This window comes from Rhea pennata, chromosome 2 (genome assembly GCF_028389875.1).
Source record: "Rhea pennata isolate bPtePen1 chromosome 2, bPtePen1.pri, whole genome shotgun sequence".
NCBI lineage: Eukaryota > Metazoa > Chordata > Aves > Rheiformes > Rheidae > Rhea > Rhea pennata.
Genome location: NC_084664.1, coordinates 73,613,549 through 73,639,393, shown reverse-complemented (window position 1 = coordinate 73,639,393; position 25,845 = coordinate 73,613,549). Strand labels below are relative to the sequence as shown.

The 25,845-nt window shown below is 38.3% G+C and overlaps 1 protein-coding gene across 8 annotated transcripts in view; it reads left to right on the top strand.

Moving 5' to 3' along the window:
- Positions 1-25,845, top strand: part of INVS (inversin) — a 108,555-nt gene that overhangs the window by 40,361 nt on the left and 42,349 nt on the right. For all 8 annotated transcript variants that reach the window (XM_062569724.1, XM_062569729.1, XM_062569727.1 and 5 more), the window contains 3 exons: positions 7,616-7,789; positions 16,163-16,330; positions 21,147-21,327. In XM_062569724.1, coding sequence (XP_062425708.1) covers positions 7,616-7,789; positions 16,163-16,330; positions 21,147-21,327 — 523 coding nt within the window. The remainder of the gene's footprint in view (positions 1-7,615; positions 7,790-16,162; positions 16,331-21,146; positions 21,328-25,845) is intronic.

The window sequence follows — 25,845 nt, the reverse complement described above, 5'->3', positions numbered from 1 at the left end:
GGTAAAGCTAGTCAGTATGTTAGGGAGAAAATGGCCAAATATTTATCCCCAGCAATGTAAAGGAATTTTGTGTGATAATTGAAGAAATGGAGACAGTTGCTTATGTTTGTACTTTGCTATGTGCCCTTGTAAGTCTTTATGGATCAGAAAATTTTAGCCAGCGAAGAGGAGAGGAAATGAGATGTCCCTAGTTAGTATGAATTGCAGTGGTGGTTCTTTCGTCTCTTGAGAGCAGCACAGTAACCCAGACCACTTTTGCTGTCTCACTAGGCTCCTGCCAAATTTAGAAGAGCACTATACATGACACAGGCAGATTAAGATGTCTGTGTCTCAGATGGAACATGCATGATCTGTCATAGGTGAAAGAATGTTTTGTCACCTGTAAGGAGCCTAACAGTCCTGTATGCTAAGAAGTTTGCAAAAGAATTTCGCTTCCAGGAAGTATAAAACTTTTCATGAGAAACAGCATTACCTGCAATAATTTGTTGTTAATTCTTTGTTAGACTAAGATTCAGACTTTAGAATGTCTTAGAATGTATTAAATTGTATATTTATTGAAAAGGTAAATTAAAAAAAAATCCATTAACAACTCCAAATCTTTCCTGTGCTGCTAGAAATGACATAGGGAACAAAAATGATTTGCCAAAATCTCTTTTTGTTGTGTTAGGTACTGAAATATTTGCACAGCTGTGTTTTTATGATGATGTTTTCTACATCAGGTTTGTTGGCCTGTTGCTTTGCTTTCTACCAGAGAGCCAGTTAGGAGTGGAAGTAGGTAATGTTATTTAAACTTTCTTAATAGTAAATGATGGTTCCAACTGTTCCAGTACTATTGAACTACTATGGACAGTGGCTTAGTAGGAACCTGGTTCTGCCTATGTGTTTGGGAAACTGGAACTTGGCCTAGGAGGACTTGAGATGCTGATGTGGCTTCACAGTGATGCTGGGATCCCTGTTTCCCTGGATTCATATGTCCCTGTTAAGCTGAATCACATACCAGGTCTGCTGTTCCCCATTACGTTGTTAGGGAAGAAGAGGACTGCAAGTGATCCAAGGAAGACAAGAGAAATTTTCTGTCTCTAATCTTCCCTCTACTGGAGTGAGGGTACTATGGGCCGAGCTGTGAGGAGGGTTTGGAAGGAGAGCCACAGTATAGTGTACCTGGGCAGCTTGAAACAGGCCTGTGCTGGGCTGTGTTGAGTCGCACAGTTGATGTTTTTAATGCAATGGTAATATAACCTTCAAAAATTCAGTATCAGCCTACATTTAGACTCATAATAACACTATTACCAATACAGAGGCTGCTTTTTCTTTTTCTATTCTTCTACTTTTTTAGCCATACTGTGCAAGAACTCACACTGTTACTGCTGTGTAGATCACTGAAATATGCAAGTGGTCCTGTCTGATGAAGCTATCATCCTTCAGAGGGATAAAGAAATAAATATATGCATTATACCATAAGCATGGGAAGGTAGATAGAAAACAGTTTACTGGAAATCTTCCATGAATGGAAAATATATCATTTCACTTTTTTATTAATCTGAGACTAGAAATTATTCCTAGCAACAGTCTCTCTCTGCAAATACTAGATAGCTTTTTTCCAGATAAACTTGCTTCAATTTTGGGAATAGCTTTTTCAATTTAGAGGATAATCTGAATTCTGGCAGATTCTGATTTAGAGTTTTCTCCCATCTTTCTTTTCTGTATGGAAACACTCAGGAAAGGAGAGTCTTTCTGACTGTCTAGCAGTTAAGCTTGGGGGTCCAGAACTTTCCTTCAAAATCATTAATAGACTGCAGAGCAATGATTGCTTATTGAACAGTCTGTCTACCAAAGATGTGTTATACTCTATTGTAGTTAATGTATGGTTGAATTGTGCAAATAGCAGGATTTATTCTTCTGATCAGATAGTGTTATGTTGAAGCTAGTTGACAGCTGTTCTCTGAATCATAGAATCATAGAATCAGTAAGGTTGGAAAGGACCTCTGGAGATCATCTAGTCCAACCTCCCTCCTCAGCAGGGTCACCTCGAGCATGTTAGACAGGGTTGAATCCAGACAGGCCTTGAAGATCTCCAGAGAAGGAGACTCCACAACCTCTCTGGGCAACCTGTTCCAGTGCTCTGTCACTCTCACAGTGAAGAAATTCCTCCCCACATTCAGACGAAACTTCCTGCGGTTCGATTTCTGCCCATTGCCTCTTGTCCTGTCACAAGGGACAACTGAAAAGAGTTTGTCCCCATCCCCTTGACACCCTCCCTTCAGGTACTTATAGGCATTGATAAGATCCCCTCTCAGTCTTCTCTTCTCCAGGCTGAAGAGGCCCAGCTCTTGCAGCCATTCCTCATAGGGCAGGTGCTCCAGCCCTCTGATCATCTTTGTAGCCCTACGCTGGACTCTTTCCAATAGCTCCATGTCTCTCTTGTCCTGGGGAGCCCAGAACTGGACACAGCACTTGAGATGAGGCCTCCCCAGGGCTGAGCAGGATCACCTCCCTCGACCTGCTGACAACACTCTTCCTAATGCACCCCGGGATACCATTGGCTTTCTTGGCCACAAGGGCACATTGCTGGCTCATGGTCAACTTGTCATCCACCAGCACTCCCAGGTCTTTCTTTGCAGAGCTGCTCTCCAGAAGGTCAGCCCCCAGCTTGTACTGGTGCCTACAGTTATTTTTCCCTAGGTGCAGGATTCTGTACTTGCCCTTGTTGAACCTCATGAGGTTCCTCTCCGCCCAGCTCTCCAGCCTGTCCAGGTCTCTCTGAATGGCAGCACAGCCCTCAGGTGTGTCAGCCACTCCTCCCAGCTTGGTATCATCAGCAAACTTGCTGAGGAGGCACTCTGTCCCTTCATTCAGGTCATTGATGAAAACTTTGAACAGGATGGGACCCAATACTGAGCCCTGGGGGACACCACTAGCCACAGGCCTCCAACGGGACTCCACGCCACTGAGGACGACCCTCTGAGCTCTGCCTTTCAGCCAATTCTCAAGCCACCTCACAGGCCACTCGTCTAACCCACGTTTCCTGAGCGTGCCTAGGAGGATGTTATGGGAGACAGTGTCAAAAGCCTTGCTGAAGTCAAGGTACACAACGTCCACTGCTCTCCCCTCATCTCCCCAGCCAGTCATTCCATCAGAGAAGGCTATCAGATTGGTTAAGCAGGATTTCTCCTAGGTGAATCCATGCTGACTCCTCCTGATCACCTTCTTTTCCTCCATATGCCTGGAGATGACGTCCGGAATGAGCTGTTACATCACTTTGGAGGTGATGAGTGAGGCTGACTGGCCTATAGTTGCCTGGGTGCTGAAACTGTGCTATAGTTTGTATAGAGTTGAGTCTTTTGACTAAAAATAATTTTATGGGCTATAAAAGAATTCTAAGAATTGGCACAGGAACAGTAAAATTTTTCTACCAAGAACCAAGCTTTCTGTACCAGTGTTTAAACCTGTTTCTCATAATGATTTTACAGTATAATAGAATCATTTTAGAGAGACTCAGTAGCAATGTTAGACAAACCAAATGTCTTTTCTATGAGTAAAGCTAGCAAGTTGGAAGGCTTGTTATATACAAACATTTTATAAAAATGAAGGAATTAGGCTACTTACTGCTTTTCACATTAAGCATACTTCTCCCCCTCTACCTATTAAGACATAAATTAAATCTGCCTTTCCTTGATGTTGGTGTATTTTATATTTACAGAATCCAACAATTATTAATGCAAGATGGAGAATATATCCTAATAAGAATAGTTTTGTTTTCTAACAAGTGAAAGGAACACAGCAATACTCAGGGTATTACTAAAGAAAAGGTAGCAGCTGGAAGTAAGAGCAGGAATCAAACCACTACAAATAAGAAGAACATACTTAAACAAATAAGAAGAACACACTTAAAAACAGGTATTTTCTGTGGTACAGTGTCTGTGTCTATTTTTTGTTTTGTTTTGTTTTAATCTTAAATCATTTGGAAGAAATAGAATCTTCCATGTTTCAGGAAAAGGGGGGTTATTACAGATTCTTTTCCTAAAGAGAGGGATTTGTTAGTAGCTTAGCAGTCAACAGAATAATGTAGTAGTGACTGGTGAAAAATTGCAAAATAGCAAGAATAAAATAGAATACAGGAAAAGAAATTGTAAAAACAAGAAAGGAAAAGAAATTTCCTTTCAACTTTATGTATTCTTTTAATTTAGACCCTTCTTTTCATCTGAATTCATTCAAAAAGCACTGTGGTTTTGTGAAGCTTCCAACAAGTATGCATCAACAGGAGAAATTTGGTTGTTTTTCTTTCACATGTATGCATGCATATAGGGTAGGAAGTACTGAAACAAAACAAATGTATTATCTTTTCTTATGGAAAAAAAGCAGCTTTATTTCTTCCAAGAATAATATTGTCTCAAATTATTTAATACTATCTTTCCTCAGTTTAATTCCTGATCACAGCATGATATATTGCTATTTTTGCTGTTTTTTCTTTTTCTGATGAGTTTTGCAAATTCTTCTTATTCTTTATCTATAAAATATAATGAGAATGAGAAGTTTCTTATCTCTAACACATTCCCAAATTTATCACAAACTCTTCTGAATGTATTCTGCATGGTTTAGTAGACGTTATGCTGTTATGCATTTGTACTTCAGTGTATGCCTCGATGCGTGCCTGTGTATTGAAGGGAGAGAATCCTGAGGTTACACTTCCCATGACATCCAGCAGAAGAAAGAGAATTAGTGACTCAGTGTTCACTGAATGAACTTGCTGTGAATGCTATTAAAGAGTACAGTAGCTGTGCTGGCTCTGGCAATATAAGTTTGCATTTGCTAGCAGATTTGTGGTAAAGCTTTTGGCAGACTTTTCTTACAGACTTTCACTGAAGAGCAAGTGTCAATGACAGTAAACTGTCAAAGCAGGAAGGCATATTTTGTCTGATCTCATTCATGATTCATCTTGCCTATTTTGTGTTTTAAAATGAAGTAGTGTAGCAGGAAAAAATAATCACAATCATTTAGCATACTTGCTGAAATCTACTCTGCCTACATAAGGCTCAACTTCTCCATTTTTATTAGGCAAAGGCCAGAAGAGTAACATACGTAAAATCTACCCTTCTAGTCTCTATGACTGCTGTACCACCCTATGAAAAAGGAAACTGGAGTATTTTTATGCCTTGTGACTGGATACTGTGGTGGTCTCTGGAATCCTTTGGCTCATCTCCACCCTACCATTATACTAACAGTATGATTCAAAGCTGAGTTGTATGACATACAAGAAGTGCACCTATTCATTAGTAATGCTGACATGTGTATACCTGGCTACCTCTTCTTCCTTTTTTTTTTCCAAGGACAGCTTGAAGGGTTTAAGTTAAAATACAGGATTTATAGAAGAAACGTACAGATTGAAAAACATTAATTTACAGGTAGTTCCATAACCAGCAGAATCTGAAGATGTGACTTCGATTGATTTGTGTCTCATTTTTCCTTTGTACTTTGTTTAATAAAACTTGATCAAATGCTGCAGCTTTTCCCTGAGTGGGCAAATTAATATAATTTACCTTTTCTTCAGAGTTTTCTATTTTCATGATATTTATGGGACATTGATTACTTAAATTGTCAGTATATGAAATTGGCAAAAACATTATATATTTTGGGAAAGATTGGGAAACAGTAAGCAAAATGATTGCACTCTCCTTTTCTCTTTAGGAAAGGTTAAAAGTTAGAGTGTGGAAGAAGAGGTATGTTTGAAGTATGATTGCATAAGCTTTTCCAGATTCGAATGTTTTTGTTTTAAGAGTTAACTACTCTAGCTGTTTGTTACTCATCCTCAGCTGGATTTATTGCTGAAGATGATTTTGGAAAAACCCAATAGACTTTGCATTGAAGTGAGGTGGAACCAAAAAATAACAAAGTATCCTGTGTAGCTTTTCGATTCTATCAGAAATAACTTGCAAGTAATGGGCAATAGCAAGTCAAGGCTGGCCGTACCTTAAATCACTACAACTTCATAATGATTGCATGACTATATCCTTAATTTTTGACCTCAGTGTTTTGAGAAGTAGAGCCAGACTGTTTTCTTTGGGATCCATACTCAATTTTTACTCCCTCATAGGAGCATGTATACATTATTCTTTTTGACAAGCTAGATCTAAAGTCCAGTGTGTTAAATATTTTAAATGAATATTATAAAGCTAGTTGTTCCGTCCATTCATCATGCATATAGTAGATCAAAACTGAGATACAATTCCTAATTTAAAAATGTAAGAAACACTTTTTTCAGGTAGCTCTTACTTATTCAGATGAGTAGATATTATCTGTCTCTGAATCGTTCCTTGTCATTCTCTTACTCTCATTTTGAAAATTGTAATCTTTCTTTTGTTTTTATTCCTTGCCTGATACCTGTCCACCTTGCTGTCTCCTGCATGTGTTTAATTGAAATGAAATCATGAAACAGGTGGTCTTCATTCAGTTTTTACATGGTGTTTGTAGAGGCTGAACTATGACTTGTTCTGAAGATTTCCTGCCTTTGAGTTCCCTGGGGCATGAGTGCAGAATTGCCCTTTCTCTCTGTTCTTTGTATTTTATATCTTTTTTTGTTTTTGCAAATCTGTCCCTGAAATTTACAGTCTCTTGCCATTTTCAGACAGCTACAAAGCACTGAATGGCTTTTGCATTCTTGTGTACCATTCCTGTGAACTTCATTGAAAATTATGTTAACATCATTACTTCCTGGAGTTGGTCACAGACAACTGTTGTAATCTTGTATATTTTGAACTTCGTTTTTCCTCCCTCCCATTAGGTTAGCTTTTTCTGTCACTCGTAGTTATTGGATGCTTATGAAGTTATGCCAGATACACTACTTCAGAGACCTAACCTGTGTCTTTTGTGAAGATATTCAGATAAATATATATTTTTTAAGTTTCCTCAAATTAGGAAGACTTTTTATTTCATAGGCTGTCTACCTTGCAATACCTTAATGATCTTGGAGAAGGTGCACTTGGAAATGTTTTCCAAAAAACAAATACTAAAAAGAAAAAGAAATAAGAAGTAGTTTGTAGAAAAGAATGATCATGCAGAAAAATGAGCATATGAGATTGTCAAAAATGAATAAAATTAGTGGGAGCAAATGTAATCATGCAAATTATAAAAGCAAAAGGATAAAAGGGAAAAAATGAAAATAAATATATAAGCTTTTGCTTGTCTTATTTTTTAAAATATTTGTTAGCCAAGAGAGAGAGAACACATTGAAATCAGCAGCTTCTGCAGTTTAGATAGTTTTTATAAAATGTATTTGACATAAGTGGAGAAATGTTTTTTCGAGACATATGACACTGAAGAAACTCTTGACAATGTTGGAGTCTTACAATGTTGGAGTCTTACAACAATGTCTTTCTTATTGGCTGTTGTCTTATACAGTACATTATAGGAAGATACAAAGCTGATAGCAAATAGGAAAATAAATTTAAAAATCAGGAGTTAATGCTTTTTAACAATAGGTCTTTGTTAGAGATTGCCAGAACTTATGACTGGTGCTGGGCTTTTTAGGCCATTTTATACAATAGTAAGTATAACTAAGCAGTATCATCATCTGGATTGATTAACTGGAATAAATTTCATATATTTTTTCCTTACCCAGGGAAATTACCGTTTCATGAAACTTCTGCTGGCTCGTAGAGGGAACTGGATGCAGAAGGACTTAGAGGATATGACACCATTACATTTAACTACACGTCACAAAAACCCAAAATGTTTGGCTTTGCTGCTAAAACATATGGCACCTGGAGAAGTGGATACACAAGACAGAAATAAGGTAAAATACTGCTTCTCTTAAGACATAGTGCTAGCAGCCTTGGAAATTGGTCTTGCATCTGTTACATGTGAAAAATAAATTTGTTATTTCTGTGCTTAACGGATGTTTTTTGACTCTTCAAAATGGTAGGTGAGATTGATATTTTACTGTTTGCCATTAAAAATATTAATGTTTGCCAGCTAATAATAGTGTATCAATTCATTGTACTGAGTTCATTGACATTCATGTTGAGAGTACTAATAATACCTAATACAATATTCAAAATCCATTGATTTTAAGATGTAAGCTTTTCTGTGATTGTCTGATCCTTGTTAGAAAGCAGATAACGTGCTTATCTTGCTTTTCTTCCTTGGAAACGTTCTGCATATGAAGTGGATGCTCATCTGCCCTTGTTGTCCATTTGGAAATCCAAAAATACCCATTTGAATTCCACTCTTGAACAGTGATGTTCGCCATTATTCTTTGCATTGGATCTTCTTAACTTTGGAGTAGTAGAAGGAATTTAGAATCAGGTAACACAAAGAATTATTGGAAAGATTTGTGCAAAAATCTTCAAGGTCTATGTAGATATCAAAGATGAATGAAAAAGGAAATTCCTTTGGTCCTTGGCTAAATGCAGGTTTGCTGTTGGCACACATTGATCCTGTCACTGTGTGACTGATTTGGCCCTGCACTGGCAGCCACCAAAATGGTTTTAGAATTGACACAGCCATCCATAGGTGCTATGAAATGATATATTCATTAGGTACAGCAGAATAGAGAAAAGAGCCACCATCTCACATAGTCCATAGGTAGCAGTGAAGGAACATGTTAGAAGCCAGCTGGCTTTTGTACTGGTCCAGTCACTTGTTCTGTCTCTTGGGATGATACTGAATGCTTCCCTGCTTGCTGCTCTGCTTTATAGATCAGCTTACCACTGTCCAGGAAGAATCTCTGTTGTCAGTAGAATTCTTAATCCAATAGTTGATCTAGGAGAACAAATTTAGGAGGCACAGGCTCTTCACCGTCCATTTTCATAGTAAGATCTTCTGTTGGTCTCCAGATCAGTTTGTTACCTCAGCTCTGCTTATTATGGAAAAGCTTTAAGTTTTTTTTTAATGGATCACAGTCCCCTTAGAGATCTCACTTTGATAGTCTTTTTGCTATCTAGTCAATAAGAGGTCTAATGAGAATGACATTCTGCAGATAGTGATAGCTAGGAAGAGTCTTGTGTCAGACTCTATCCTTGTAACAGCAATACAAATATGCATCTAGGAGAGTACTTCTATCTGTATGTTAATTCTGAGTCATGGTCAAACTGCACGCTGCAATGGAAATACCATTTAAACAGGGGTGGTCCAAGGATTAAAATATCTGTAGGCTAGATCTGTCTGGTAAACTATTTTTTTTTCTGCATTTCTTTAAATAAAAATGGACAATTTTTAGGGTCTTCTAATCAAATGCGACTTTGTGGCCTGCAAAATTGTATAGTGCGGTTTATAAAGAAGATTTTCTGACAGGAAGATAAGAACTCTCAAGTTCATTATTATTATATAAAAATAGACAAATTTGCAGCAGAAAATTTGCTGCCAGTGTTTTATGAAGCTGTGAACTTCAGGAGAAAATGTACTTTAACATCTACAGAGCTTTATAGTACTGCCTTCTCAGAACAAGGTCCTTCACATTCATTTTCTGCTTCTGTGGTAGTAAACAATGCTTGAAAGGCATGGAAGTCTCCAGATGGCTTTCCAAGGATATCATATAGTGCATATGTTGTTATGAGTTGTCTGATGCCCCTTTGCAATATTAAGTTGTGTTCCACTAGACTGATTATCAACCTGCTTAAGAAACACACTGAATTCTAAGTCTTGTGTTTACTGATGCTTGTTAAAAAGAACAATTTTTAAAATGAGCAGCTAGTACAGGTGACTTATCTTAGAGGGAAAGTGTTACTGTTTCTAAACAACTGGTGGATCTTATCTGCCTCTCTTGATAAATAAGATTGCCAGCCAACAATAGTAGCACACTAATGCTTATAAAAGAAGGAATGGCTAATTACCATATAGTAACTGGATTTTTTTGAGGTGACTGTTATTAGTATGGCTCTTAAGTTTGAGTGTTTATCGGTGTTTGGTTTCAAACCACTGTGAAACAGTTGCATTGTGTAGTGATGTTAACAGTAGGGTATGAGGAAGCACAGGACATGCACACAGTCCTGACAGGCACTCTTAGTTAAGGAATTTTGAGGTTTTGGATTTCTTTGCTTTTGAATGAAACAGATTCATCCCTTCTGTTGGCATGTTTGATGCATGTTCTGTTTGGGAGATTATCATATTACCGTTAGCAAACTTCTGGTAATTCTCATTGTGAACTCATTAATCTGAGATGTCTGGTACAGACGTCACGTGCTTTAAGCAGTTTATGTGTGTCACCTCATATCTGAAAGAGATTTCTTCCAAATAATCCAAATATATTAATTTCTCTAATGCCATTTTTTCCCCTAAGGATATGGCAACAGAAAGTTAGACATTGTTAAGATAAATAGCAAAAAAGAGAGGAAAAAATTCTGGAACTACCATTGGCAAAGTAGACATGGTGCTGGGTACAACTGTATGCATCAGTAATGGCTCTCGACATTTCTAAGCACTCATCAGGTCTCCTTCCCATAACATGTAAGTGATTTTAGAACTTGTGCAAAAAACTCTTCTAGTCAGGCATGAATCTGCCACTTATCTTGCCACTTATCAGGAAGCAAGACAAGACAGCTGCAAGCCCTGTTTCCGTCAAACGGATCTTCTGCCCCCTCCAAAGCAGTTGAATCTGCCTCTGGCCTAGCAATCAGCTGCTTGCCCTCTAGATAATCTAACATATAGAATGGCTAGAATCACAACAGTCATTCTGGAAAGGTCATGCTGGCTTCCTGACCACAATAATTGATTAACAAAGGTATATGGAAACCAACCAAAACCTTTTATGAACCTTGCCTTTTGTTCAGCTGATTTCCAAAGCAATATTAAAGCGTTGCCAGATTTTCCACAAAATGTAGAGTGCTTTTATTCCAGTTCATGTCGTGAGTAATCACAGCAGATGAAGATGGAATTCAGGTTGATGAAAGGCACTCTAAGTGACAGAGTCCAAGAAGTTGAACCCTGTTGGGCATGTAGTTTATTCATTACCCTTATTGTAACTATGTACATCAAGATTGTCAAATATCATTCTTGAATATAAGAGAGAACAACTGTCTTTTATAGTGATTTTCATGTAATGAACAGGCTGAAAAGTAGTTTGCAACTGGGAGAAGTCAGTAAACAAGGACAACGTTGGCTAGGCCTCTTGATAATCAAAAGTTTTTGCTTTCATTGCATCTGTCAATTTCTAGGGATACTGGTGAGCTCCACTTAAGAAATAATCTATGTAAACTGACTACAAATTTCTGTTGCTAAAGGTTCTTCAATTCAAATCCTAACAGGCTGTGATGGTTCAAGCATGTTTTGTGATGTTATGCTCTGCATTGTCTTAAGGGATATCAGTTATCTTACCTTTCTTGCAGCCCCTACAATTATATCTCAGAATGAGCATGTTTTCAGTGAACTACCCAGTAGACAAAGAGGTTGAAGTATCATATTCTGTTACCATGGTACTAAACTAGCAACCTAAAGCAACAAACACAAAAAAAATGAGCTCCTTTTTTGACTTTCTTCAGACATGTAAAGAATAGGCTAGTGATCTCATATGTTCTATCTGACTGTCCAAGGATTCCAATCCAGATTATTGAGGGAATATACACAAATGTCCTGGAACAGTTATTTTTCAACATTTTCATATCAAAATACTACATAATATTTTGCCGGGGTGGGAGGAGGTGACAGGGAGAAATAAAATCCATTCCCTATTTTACTGCCTACTACTACTCAGCAGTTGAGAGAGATGTCTGATAAATAAAGCAATTGTTAATCTACTGACATTTTACTATTAAAAAATTATAGTTTGCTTATATAATTATGAACATTGATGATGCCTGTAAAAAGCCACTGACAATACTCAGGAATTGGCAGTAGGGGCATGCACTGTCTTTTGATGTTTTATTCAACTACCATTGATCAGAGGAAGATAGATTAAATAACATTCAACCCATAGAATTTGGAGTAATCAAGGACAATACGGAACATCAAAATTTTTTCTCAAGATGGATCTGAGTCCAGAGTAAGTATTTACTGTCCTCTTCCTCTGGTGGAAAATAATGTTTTTGTATACTTCTCTATCAATTTCTAACATTCCAAGAGATTTCCAAATTTAAGAGAGACCAAACTCTGACTTTGAGGTATTCTTGAGCTCTAGCTTTGAGGTCTACTTCAGATAGTCATTCAAACTTGGACATGATCACTTTTTATCTAAGTCAGAAATTTTCTCCAATGCTGAAATTGCTGTACCTTTCTTCATTGCACGTTCATTGACCAAGTACTTTGGACAGAGTATTCTTTTTCCTGAGTCCAAGAAGTCCTCATACAATTATGTGTGTAGCAATAAACTTTTATATCAAGTGTAAGTGCTTCTCAGTGTGAGTATCACATAAGATGTTGTGACTTAGACATAATTCAGGCCTCAGTATGAAAGATTTGTGAGTATCTAGTCCTGCTCAGGTAGATGGGACTCATGCTGAGTTTTGTTTAACGTGTGTTGTCCCTACCACAAAGCAGTGGTGAGAGACAAAGACTGTTGCTTACTTTAAAATACAAGACTGTTATTTCTACCCTATGTTAGCTAATTTTTCAATGTAATGTAGATCATTTGGTAGCTGTCTATCCCTGGGTTGCAGATTTCTTGGGATTCTACTCAAAATTGTAAGGGAACTGGGGCAGTGTCATGGCTTGTCCATGTGTCTTGCACAGGAGTGCAAGGAATTGTAGGATTCAGATGGAATGAACAATGTTGTTCTAAAAATAAAGCCTTATCTGCCTGAATAACTTCCATGACTGCAGTGGAATCTGTGATACTCTCCAAAACAGTAACTTTGGAGGATACATTCTTGTGTTGCAAGTATCTTTAATGGAGTAATAACTGTTGATAATCAATAAAACAAATGAGCAGAATACACAAAACAAATTGTGAAGATTATGACTTTTTTTAGATCTACCTAGAATAAACCTACATTTTCTGAAGATACCAGTGGAATGAGATTTGGCCTTAAATATGTCGTACATATTATTTTGAAACATATTTGCATAATTTGTATACCATAATAGATTATAATTCATATGATACCACTACAAATAATTATTTTCTGCATTTCAAAATGTTACGTAGGTGGCTCAAGAAAGCTCAATAAAATTCAGTTCAAAAGTATGTTCAACAAAGGGAAGTACCAAGTCCTGCACTTGGGAAAGAATAACTAAGGCAACAAGCAGGATTGCAACCCTGGACTTCAGGAGAGCGGACTTTGGGCTCTTCAGAGACCTAATTGGTGGAGTCTCATGGGTTAAGGCCCTAGAAGGAATGGGGCTCCAGGAGAGCTGGCTAGTATTCAAACATCACTTCCTCCAAGGTCAAGAGCGGTGCATCCCTATGAGTAAGAAGTGCAGCAAAAGGGGCAGGAGACTTGCATGGATGAGCAAGGAGCCCTTGGCCAAATTCAGACAGAAGAAGAAAATACACGGAATGTGGAAGAGGGGACAGGCTAGTTAGGAGAATTATAGGAATGCAGTCAGAATATGTAGAGGTGCTGAGACGCAGGCTAAGGCCCAGTTGGAATTGAGTCTGGCAAGGGATGTTAAGGACAATAGGAAGGGCTTCTTCAAATACATCAGCAGCAAGAGGAGGACTAGGGAAAATGTGGGCCCGCTACTGAATGGGGCAGGGGCCCTGGTGACGAAGGATACAGAGAAGGCAGAATTACTGAATGCCTTCTATGCTTCAGTCTTCACTGCTAAGGGCAGCCCCCAGGAATCCTGCAGCCTGGATGAGAGGGAGAAAGTCCAGAGAAGGGAAGAGTTTCCTTCAGTTGAAGAGGATAGGATTCGAGACCTTCTGGACAGGCTAGACATCCACAAATCCATGGGCCCTGATGGGATGCACCCACAGATACTGAGGGAGCTGGCAGATGTTGTTGCAAAGGCACTCTCCTTCATCTTTGAAAGGTCCTGGAGAACTGGAGAGGTGCCTGAGGACTGGAAGAAAGCCAGTGTCACTCCAAGAAGGGCAAGAATGAGGACCCAGGCAACTATAGGCCAGTCAGCCTCACCTCCATCCCTGGAAAGGTGATGGAACAACTCATTCTGGACGTCATCTCCAGGCATATGGAGGAAAAGAAGGTGATCAGGAGGAGTCAGCATGGATTCACCTAGGAGAAATCCTGCTTAACCAATCTGATAGCCTTCTCTGATGGAATGACTGGCTGGGGAGATGAGGGGAGAGCAGTGGACGTTGTGTACCTTGACTTCAGCAAGGCTTTTGACACTGTCTCCCATAACATCCTCCTAGGCACGCTCAGGAAACGTGGGTTAGACAAGTGGCCTGTGAGGTGGCTTGAGAATTGGCTGAAAGGCAGAGCTCAGAGGGTCGTCCTCAGTGGCGTGGAGTCCCGTTGGAGGCCTGTGGCTAGTGGTGTCCCCCAGGGCTCAGTATTGGGTCCCATCCTGTTCAACTTTTTCATCAATGACCTGAATGAAGGGACAGAGTGCCTCCTCAGCAAGTTTGCTGATGATACCAAGCTGGGAGGAGTGGCTGACACACCTGAGGGCTGTGCTGCCATTCAGAGAGACCTGGATAGGCTGGAGAGCTGGGCGGAGAGGAACCTCATGAGGTTCAACAAGGGCAAGTGCAGAATCCTGCACCTAGGGAAAAATAACTGTAGGCACCAGTACAAGCTGGGGGCTGACCTTCTGGAGAGCAGCTCTGCAAAGAAAGACCTGGGAGTGCTGGTGGATGACAGATTGACCATGAGCCAGCAATGTGCCCTTGTGGCCAAGGAAGCCAATGGTATCCTGGGGTGCATTAGGAAGAGTGTTGTCAGCAGGTCGAGGGAGGTGATCCTGCCCCTCTGCTCAGCTCTGGGGAGGCCTCATCTCAAGTGCTGTGTCCAGTTCTGGGCTCCCCAGGACAAGAGAGACATGGAGCTATTGGAGAGAGTCCAGCATAGGGCTACAAAGATGATCAGAGGGCTGGAGCACCTGCCCTATGAGGAACGGCTGCAAGAGCTGGGCCTCTTCAGCCTGGAGAAGAGAAGACTGAGAGGGGATCTTATCAATGCCTATAAGTACCTGAAGGGAGGGTGTCAAGGGGATGGGGACAAACTCTTTTCAGTTGTCCCTTGTGACAGGACAAGAGGCAATGGGCAGAAATCGAACCGCAGGAAGTTTCGTCTGAATGTGGGGAGGAATTTCTTCACTGTGAGAGTGACAGAGCACTGGAACAGGTTGCCCAGAGAGGTTGTGGAGTCTCCTTCTCTGGAGATCTTCAAGGCCTGTCTGGATGCAACCCTGTCTAACACGCTCGAGGTGACCCTGCTGAGGAGGGAGGTTGGACTAGATGATCTCCAGAAGTCCCTTCCAAGCTTGCTTTTTCTATGATTCTGTTATAACCCCATGCATCAGTACAGGCTGGAAAGCAGCTTGGCTAAAAGGGACCCAGGGGTTCTACTGCACACAGAGTTGAGCATGAGTCATTAGTGTACCCTTGTAGCAAAGAAGGTCAACAGTGTCCTGGGTTGTCCTGGGAATGCAGTCACCAGCAGATGATTTTTCCCCTCTACTCAGCACTTGTGAGATCACATCTGTAGTGTAGTGGACACACACCTGGTGTGTCCAGATCTGGGCTCCACAGTACAAGAGAAACATGGACATACTGGAGCAAATCTAGTGCAGGGCCAAAAAGATGATTAAGAGATTGGAGCATCTATCCTGCAAGGAGAGGCTGAGAGTGCTGGAATTGTTTAGCCTGGAGAAAAGAAGGCTTGGAAGGATGCTATCAGTGTGTATGAACACTTGATGGGAGAGTGTAATGAAGATTGAGCCAGCCTGTTCTCAGTAGTATCCAGTGAATGGACAAGAGGCAATGGGCACAAATAGATATGTAGAAAATTCTATTTAAACATAAGAGAAAAGTTTACAATGAGGATGGTCAAGCACTGAACAGACTGTTCAGAGTGGAGGCTCCATGCATGGAGATACTGAGAACTCAACTGCCCACAGCCATGGGCAACCTGCTCTAGCTGACCCTGCTTTGAGCAGAGAGATTGGACTAGATGATCTCTGGAGGCCCCTTCCAATCTCAACTTTTCTGTGTGATTGTATGAAAATGTAATCTAAATGTCATGAATATATTACAAGTTCTAATGAACTTTATATCTTCTGTTCCTTTTTTGACATTTTTATAAAACTTCTGAATATTGTGTCCCAGCAAACTGCATTGCATTGGAGTGCCTATTACAATAACCCAGAGCACGTGAAACTTCTCATAAAGCATGATTCAAATATTGGAATCCCTGATATTGAAGGAAAAATCCCACTTCACTGGGCAGCTAACAACAAGGACCCTAGTGCAATCCACACAGTGAAATGTATTCTGGTAAGAAAGTCTATTATATATAACCCTTTTTGTATGTATTCTGTTACTGAGATACAAATACTTTGTCTGCTTAAATACTAGTGAATCTCCTTGCTATAAATCCTGGGTTATGAATGCTGTTCATATTAGTTTGGTGTGTTAACAGTATGTTTTTAGGAGAAGGAGGGAGGAAGAGTTTACAAGTTCTCCTAGTTAAAATAGCCAATCATATTACTCATGTCAGTTGCCTTTTCCACAGTGAGCTGTTTTGTGTGTCTTTTCTTCCTTATTTGCAAATTTACTTCCAGTTAACTGTATTGAGCAATCTCATTCCTTACTGTTGAGTCAGAATTGTAGGATGTATCTGATCAATTTATCAGTGAGCCCTTGACCAATTTACTGAGAAACTCTCCAAAAATCTTTCTGTACAGATTAAGTAATCCTTCCTTCATGGCATGTATTTTTCTGCAGCCTTTCAGTTTCATTTTCTCCACTGACAACTACAATGACAACAATCAGATGCTTAGCTTGATTTTTACCTTGATTTTTTTTTCTGTGGAAATCACTGAACTTCAAAAATGTTGAAAAGTACAACAGTTACAATGGAGTTTTTCTCTCATATTGCAACAATTTACCTATTTCTGTCTTTTGAAGTTGTTTCAAAACTTGGCATGTTGGTTGTAAGCTAACAATAACAACTTTTATGTCTGTTTGTGTGGTTGGTTTGCAAGTTGAGAATGTAACTTGTAGCCTATGAAAATTCAATTTGATATTTTTTTTCTCCCCCAAATCACAGTGATAATCTTACAGTTGTCATTTTTCACTATAAAATAGTTTTGGAGACATTTCCAATGTTATATTAATGCAATTTTATTTCCATATTACTTCTGTTTATTCAAGATATTTTTAATTTGGACTTGATCATGAAAAAATTTATTTTGTTTGATTGTTATGATTGTTAAAGTAGTTCTTATTTATATATGCCATATATTTTTCTGCCAGACTAGAGAAAGAAACTTGCTGAAAAGTAGGAAAGGATTGCTGTTTTCAAGTTAATACTTTTTCAGAGCTATTCAAGACAGATATTTTTCAACTTTTAAAAACATTCATCTCCTACTGAAGGTAAACTCAAAGATTCTGCTTAGGTAATAGGGAAGCCTGATCATATCAAGGCTTTTTGTTCATTGTTTACTCTGACAGTTAAAAGCACGTTTTTCATTTCCTCTAGGGTTTTTCATGCATCAGCCAAGTTGTTAATATTCCAAATAGTTATACCTTTGTATGCTTATTGATAGGAGTAAGATAGTACCATCTTTTTTGTTGATGCTTCTGAACTTCACTCATTAGAACAGTCTTTTCTTGTGTCCAGATTTAAATGTTTTTTTTTATTTTTCTGTATAGATATCTACCTAGTGAGTTTAACTCAACACATCTAAAGAAGAGCTTGCATCCTTTCTTTGTTACTGTTTACCATATTACCTAGTTGCCAGATATGTTGTTCAAGCATCATCTTTGATTCTCATCCCTCTTCTAGATTTTCACATCCAGGTTAATTCCATAGTCTTAATAATAGTTCATAATCCACCCATACAGTTAGAATTTCTGCCATCCTGTGTCATGATTTACATTATTACCCAAGTTCACCAAAATATTGTCGTGTAATGATAGCAATGCAGAAAGCCTATCACTCTGTGCCACTGTTGCTTCTCATTTTTATTATATCCAGCACAAACCATTTATCTTAATTTTCATGATAGAGTAGGATAAACTATGTGACATTGCTCAGACAGCAGCCAGATATTGACATCTCTCTCTGGTCAAGCTCTACTGGCAGCCTCTGTTGCCCATTTGCTGAATTATGAAAAACAACACTGGTGGTGTTTCTCTCATGTTATCTTTAACAGCTTTGAATAAATCCACAGAAAATTGTTATTCTCCAGTGTCTTCCTCAGACAACTCCAATGTTGCTTTACAAAAACTTGACAACAGTTAAGCTGCTGATTTTATTGACACTGCAGTCTGTACAAAATACTGTCTTATCTTTCTGTGCTCCCTTCTCTGAATGTATCCGTCTATTGTTTCCTCTCTTAAGATTTTTAAAAGTGAGCATGCATCCCTTTTCTGTTTCATGTTTGTACAGTACTTGGGCCAGTGCAATTTTGCTCAATGACTAGCACTTCTGGGCATTGTGATTGTAAAAATAAATAATAATGAAAAGAGAATCAAATGCTGAAAAAGTAGATTGAATTTGCAGGGGTGTCAGTTAGGCACAATTGGTTGCATCCAATACTGAAATCCATGAAATACAGTGAAAATGGAGCACATAAGGCTTATAGACTAGAATATAAATACAGGCTTTATAATTTAAAGTCTCTACCATTTTGGAATGGTAATACTGCAAGTTACAAGGATGTGTTCTGCGGAACATTAGTGACTTTCAGGCACAAGTTTTTACACATTATTTATTTAACATATTTTGTTAAAAGTTTTGTGTTTTGGAAGGATGAAAAATCAGCTTTCCATATCACATCAATAAATTAAAGAGAAGAAGAAACGTTCAAACACATTTTGCTCAGATGCGGTTAGAATTTCAGTATTAACTTCTATTTGTGTTGCGGTTCATATTTAGTCATTCTTTAAAAATGATTCTCATAACGGTCCCTTCCGAATTTTTTGTGGTGGGCTCTACACTCCCTCTGCTGAGCAATTTGAACAGACAGAAAGTAAGCATAATGTCAGTTAGCTGTGTCTTGAGAGTTAATAAAGAAAGAGAAGAACATAAATCTTCACTTTTCACTCTAATGGCTCAGATCAAATGCTTTTGAATACTTACTAAAATAAGCAGTATGCTTGCTTTGATTATTATGGTTTGTGTATGTAACAACGTTAACTTCAGTTTTATTTTTGGCAAGACAAATTCACATTTATCAACTTTTTATGTTTCTGACCTTCTGCGATCATGCTAGTGGCTGCCTACCAGAGTGAACTACAGTATGTTTTGAGTACATTATTTTTTTTCTATCAAGATATGGCTAACTAATACTACTGATATAAAATATTGTGACATTTTTCAGATGTGGAAGATGGGGCGTTTTATTAGTGATTATGTATACTGTCTAAAATATGTTGATGTCTAAATAAATTAAATTAAAATAATTTAAGTTGGCATTGTTAGAAAGTAAAGACACTAAGAAACAAAGATTCAGGACATTCCAGAGTTGAGGTTACTCCTGCAATATTAATTTAGCCAGATTGCACTTAGGAAATATGATTAAATATAGTTCTAAGTGTATTTTTTATCTGTTAAATAAAACATACAGAATATACAAGCTTGGTAAATTAATATTGTGTTGAAAACCATAATTCTAGAATTTCCTGACTTTCTGTATTTTGATTTATCATCATCAGTGTGAGATGTTAGTTTTCTATGTAATGCTTACTGCATTTTAAATAATGCAAATGCAAGTGATTTATGGCCTGTTCATGGATCTATTGAGATAAGTAGGAAAAGATGGAATTAATTTAATGAGAAGAGAGTCAGGAACTTGTTCTGTTTTGGTAACAAAATGCATTGATCAGAGTGTCTTCTTCCCCTGTCCTCTTTTCCTCTCCCTGCACTGTTTCATAAACGTGTTGTAGGACATGGTCTGCCACGATATTTTCAGGATATTTTTTTTTCTCAGTTATCATCATGATTTGAGATCCACACTATTGTTGAAAGTTACTGTGACTTAAAATTCTCTTGACTTTGGGGAATTGTTCTGAATTGTTGAAGATAAAACAGTAAGCTTTCTCCTTATAGTTTATTTAAGCCCTTGTTTTAATGTTCTGCTTGTGCTCCAGATACTTAGTGTCCTGCCACCTGAGTTCCTAAGTTTTCTTATCTTCTTCCTGCAGCCCCTCCCCGCCTCCCCCCCCGGAGATAACCTCTTTTTTTCACGAAAATGAAAGTTAGATTTTGTATTTTATGGGGGTTTTATGACATTGGCCATTTGGAGATCTCTGCAGTGCTAAAATGATTTTCATTTGCATTTATTCTGCTCTTTTGCCTGACTAGATGTTGAAAAGAAATCTTTCTAGAATAAAGTTGATGAGAGAGGAAACTACTATAATATGAAATTACATAGCTGTAGGCCTTATATGAAAGTAATTCAGTGTGAGGGTTTGGTGGTATTTTTGTTTGTTTGTTTGTTTTTAAGAAAATGGGGTGAAAAATCAAGTTATAACTATTTATGTCCATTTTATATGATGAAATGTCTAACCACAAGGCTTCTAAAGATGTTTTCTGTTCAAAATTCAGCCTCTAGTAGATACATTAATTGGAAATTCTTTCTTTCTTCTATTCTGCCAGCTGGATACCTTAACATCTCCTTTCGGAATACTCTGATAGCCATGGGGTTTTAAGATGTTATAAAAGTATTGTGATGAAAACCATAAGAAAAATTTGTGCAAAAGTAGAGTGTCTTAGGAGAAAAATGTGAAGATATATAGATCATGTTCAACTTAGAAAATAGGTTAAGAAGATACAGTTATTTTTGCAAGTGCCTGATTAGTCTTTTAAGGCTCCTCTGTAAGAAACCACTTGCACTACAGATCACAGGGTGTGTATCAAAAATCAAATCTTGTACAATAATTGAGATGCACCTATAAAAAAACACACACAAAAATATTTGAAAATCACCTATGTTATAACAGAAGTATTTGATTGTACAGCTGTCTTCTGCTGAATATGGACAGTTTATCTCCTTCTTATTCTAAAACTTAAAAAATTTGTGAAGAGGGTATAGTTTTTCTCTTCAGAATAAACATTTTTAGTTTTTTTTTAATCTTTTTAAAGGAAGCTGCACCTACAGAATCTCTGCTTAACTGGCAAGACTACGAAGGGAGAACTCCCCTTCATTTTGCTGTTGCTGATGGGAATGTAGCTGTTGTTGATGTCCTGACCTCTTACGAAGGCTGCAATGTGACGTCTTACGACAACTTGTTTCGAACTCCTCTTCACTGGGCAGCTTTGCTTGGTAAACTGACTGAATGCAAAAGTCAATAATCAATTGTCTATATTTTTTAATCTTTGTCTCTGTTTTTTATTTAATTCTAGTCTGGCATTGTGCTAACTAATCTGTTAGAACAATAATATTTGGTTTCTGCTGTACCAATATTAGATGGTCATGTGCAGAGTGTTTTTTATCTTGAAGTTCTCCAAAGCATTGTAAAATGCTTTAGCTCAGCAGGTTATATTAAGAACAGTTAGGGCATGTTCTTGCATAGGTGTTTGTGCATAAATCAGATTCTCAGGAAAGTAGAACTTAAAAAAACAGATACTCTAGGGGTCTATATCCATCTGGTGAATTACACGTTGAAGGATGAAGTGTGCCCACATAAACCTTTCATTATTGATGTTGTATACTGCTGTGGCTAGCACAAGCAACCAAGTAAGGCATATTGGTCTATGGTTGAATCTGTTTAGAGTAGTCTTGAAGATAGTGATACTGAAAGCATTAGAACTGTGGAACACTATCAAGTTACCACAAGGAGAACCAGAACAAACAGAGAGAAACTGTAGAAGATACAGTTGCATCAAGTGGGAGTGTATAGAAAGAATATCAGATTTCTCTGGATTAAATCATGTGATTTGATATCTTCTGATCCTAAATTATTCAGGGAAGGACCATTCCTGTTGGGCATACAGCTTGGGAAAGAAAGATATTACAAGAAGAGAAAATGGCAGACTCTGTGGCTGCAACAGAGATTTTGTTACTGGTTATTCCAGTGACTACTTTGTTCAGATCTTAATTTAGATATTTTTTTCATCTACCAGCGTATTTGCTCCAACTCCTACCTGTTCCTCTGCTTACATGATTTCATGTTAGTCCATTTGCCTTTTGTGATATCTCTTTTCCTTTAATTTTCCTTCATTTTACTTTTGGACTTCTTGTATCAGAGCTGTGATGTGAGGAAGGAATATTTTATTTGGGGATTTTTTTTAAGCTTATTCCATATCAGCAGTGCCACATTCAAAAGAAATATACACACGAGCTATGATATTAATGTGACATTTGCATGCTGTTGCATTGTATGTTTTACCTTTATGGTAAATACCCTAACATAGAAGCATTGTATTTGCCATGGCAAAGAGGGAGTCCATAAGCGGGGGGATCAGTATATACTTTTTCATGTCATGACTGAAAACTTGATTGAGAGAGATAGGAGTATGTGGACTCCAGAGGAAACATTAACTGCTTTTTCAGCGTTTTAAAAATCTGTACAGAAAAGTAATCTGTCAACATCAAGTAGGCGGTTTCGTGAGCCTAATGACTTATCATTCAGCAAAAGCTACCAGTCTCCCATTCTCCAGTGAGGCATTAAAAACTTGACGATCAGTGGATCAGATCGTCAGCTGCTATAAGTAACTGTAAGGGTGTTAGAGGATGTTTTAACTGTCTACTGGTTCTTGCTGAGACTGTAAGCTCATTCATCTTACTGAGTCCTTGATTCTTGAGGTTGCATTTTCTTTTTTTGTGCAGTGATTCAAATGTTAATTTTTTGTTGCACTTTGAAATGTTCAGGAATAACATGTACTGACTATGGAATTTAAAGCATATAAATAGATTTATAAATTTGAAAGCCTATAAACAGCATAAAAAGAAACTGGAGGAAGGGAATTCAAGAGCTGTAAAGTAAGAGAGGTAAAATTTAAAGGATTTACCCTTGGTAAATTCATACTGACTGTTCCCAGTCACCTCCTTTTCCTTCACATGCCCAGTCATCCAGGATGACTTATTCCATGAATTTCCCAGGGGCTGAAGCGAGGCCAACTGGCCTGCAGTTCTCCAGAATGTTCTTTTGGCCTTCTTTGAAGTTGGGTGCAATCTTTCCAAGATGACTGAGAGTGGCTTTGCAAGATCATCAGCTGGTTCTCTCAGCACCCTTAGATACAGCCCATCTGGTGCTGTAGGCCATAGGTCTTCCTCTGGTGGTAGTTCCCCCACTTCCGTCTTCCACTGCTGGTAGTTTCCCTCCTCCTTGAATCCTTTCTCTAAGCACAGAGACCTGGGAAAACCTGCTGGTGAAGACTGAGGGAAAGTCTGCACTGAGTGCCTCCACCCTTTCCATTACTGCTATCACAAAATCACCAGCCCCATATGGCAATAAGTCCATGTTTTCCAAGCTCAGCCTTTTCCTAGTAAAGGAGAGCTAAAAGCTCTCCTTGTTGCTTATGGTGTTTCTTGGAATTCTCAACTCCATTTGAGTTTTGTTTTTCTTGATACCATCTCTTCACATCCAAGCAATGTTTCTAAACTCTTCTGTTGTAAACTGTACCTTCTTTAGTCTCCTGTATACTACCTTTTTGCATTGGAGCTCCGTCTTGGGTTGCCTGCTCAGCCAAGTCATTCTCATGATATATCTGTTTGTTTTCCTGCATATTGCAATGGACCATTCCTGGAGTTGGAGGATGCTGTCCAAGAGGGCTTGTCAGCTTTCCAGAGTTCCTGTACTCTTCAGAGCTGCCTCCATGGGATCCCACTTACCAGTTTCCTAAATAAGTCGAGCTTTGCTCGCCTGAAGTGCATGGACTGTTCTCTGCTACTGTCTGGATGGAGTCTGGATTTGGCTGTGCAAACTACTTATCTGTTAGTTATTTGTTTGCTGCGCACAAGCAAGTCATGCAGCCCAAACTCCTGCTCACAGCAGGTCTGGTTAGTTGAATTTTTTTTAGGGCCTTGTTCAATCCTATTTTGAATATCTCCAGGGATGCAGTTTCCACAACCTCTCTGTGCATTTTTTTTTTCAGTATTTGACCATTCTCATGGTGAACTAAATTTTCCCAGTATCTAATGGGAACTTAATGCAACTTGCATTCATTGCCTCTTGTCCTATCCCTGTGCACCTTTGAGAAGAATCTGGATCCATCTTTTCTGTGTTCTCTCTTTAGATAGCTGTAGAGAGGAATGAGATCTCCCCTCAGCCTTTTTAAGGTTGGAATGACTCAACTCTCATCTTTTTATATGTCATGTGCTGCAGCCCCCTGGCTATCTTAGTGTTCCTCCTCTGGACTTCCTTCAATTTGTTAATGTTTTTCATGTACGGGCAAGCCTGAAACTGGACAGCATTCCCCAGATATGGTTTCACATGTACTGGATAGAGGGGAAGAATCAACTTCCATCAAGCTACTGGCTGTACATTTGCTAATACAGCCCAGCTGTGATTGTCCTCCTTGCCACAGGGCCAAACTGCTGACTGCTGTTCATCTTCTTGTACACCAGGACCTTCAGTCCTTTACTGCAAAGTTACGTTCTATCCAGCTGGCCTCCAGCCTGTAAGGTTGCCTGTATTATTCCTTTTTTTTCATGATATGCTGGTCATTTTTTATGAAAAACACAAAAAGACAGGTTTAACTCTGCTTATTATCAGGAAATCTTGCTAAATTTTACTAGTGTCATCTTAAAGAGGAAGAGAATGCATGGCCCTTGTAAGACAGCAAATGTGTTCGTTAATGCCAAAAATTACTCTGGCTTCTCCTAACGTGATTCAGTTAGATTTTTCATTGTTTTATGTTGGTGGTGGTGATTCAGATAAAGCTTTTTTTCTGTTCATTTTGCTAGCTTGAGGCTCAGATGCTGTGTAGATTATAAGCTTGTGTATGTGAATTCTGTACTGTTTGGTCTTACAAGTTAAAAAGCTAGATCTTTGCAAAACAGCTACAGATATGATTAAATAGAAATAATCTAAATGCAAAAGAATGCAACCCATAACATGACAGGCACAAAGATAAAATGATTTTAAAAGTTAAACTCATATTTTCTGTCCTCTTCAGTGCAGGAGGAAAGAATAAACACTGTGTGCTAGATAAAAAGAAAAGAACCTTCAAACATTCTCACTCTTCCCCATGACCCTTTGGGGCACTGCAGACAAAAAACACCAATAAAAAAATCCGATTGCTCAGTGGAACGAATTACTGCAGCTCCAGTGACAATATACATGCAGTACAATTATGTTTAGTTAAAAAAAGGCAGTCAAGCAAAAGTGTTCTCAAATTTGCATTTCCACTCAAGTGCTGATACTAAATTATCACGGAGAAATTATCAGACATTTTGAATACCCTAAGATTGGTCTCCCAGAGAAACGTCATTATTGCTTGTTTTTTTTTTTGCAATAAACAGAATTTATTATGATTTGAAGCTGATTGTATTTAACCCAGAAGTTTTTTTGTTTGTTTGTTTGTTCCAAACAACAAACAGGTTTTTTTTGTTTGGAAAAATGGATTAGGTAGAATAAAGGCGGAAGCACGAGGAAATGACAAAATTTCTAGAGTACTTTGTGAAGTTGTTAAGGTCCCTCAGTAGCGTATGCTTGTGAGGAACTTATCAGTAAATAATGATTAATTTTCGAAGTTATTTTTAAGTTCTATATTGAGTGTTGGTTATAGATCTCGAGGAATCTAAAATGTTGCTAAAGGGGTTAACATTAGCAGTTTTTTAAAAAGTGCAGGAATACAGCCACAAATGTTTTGTTAAAGGTGATAGGTTGCATGTGGC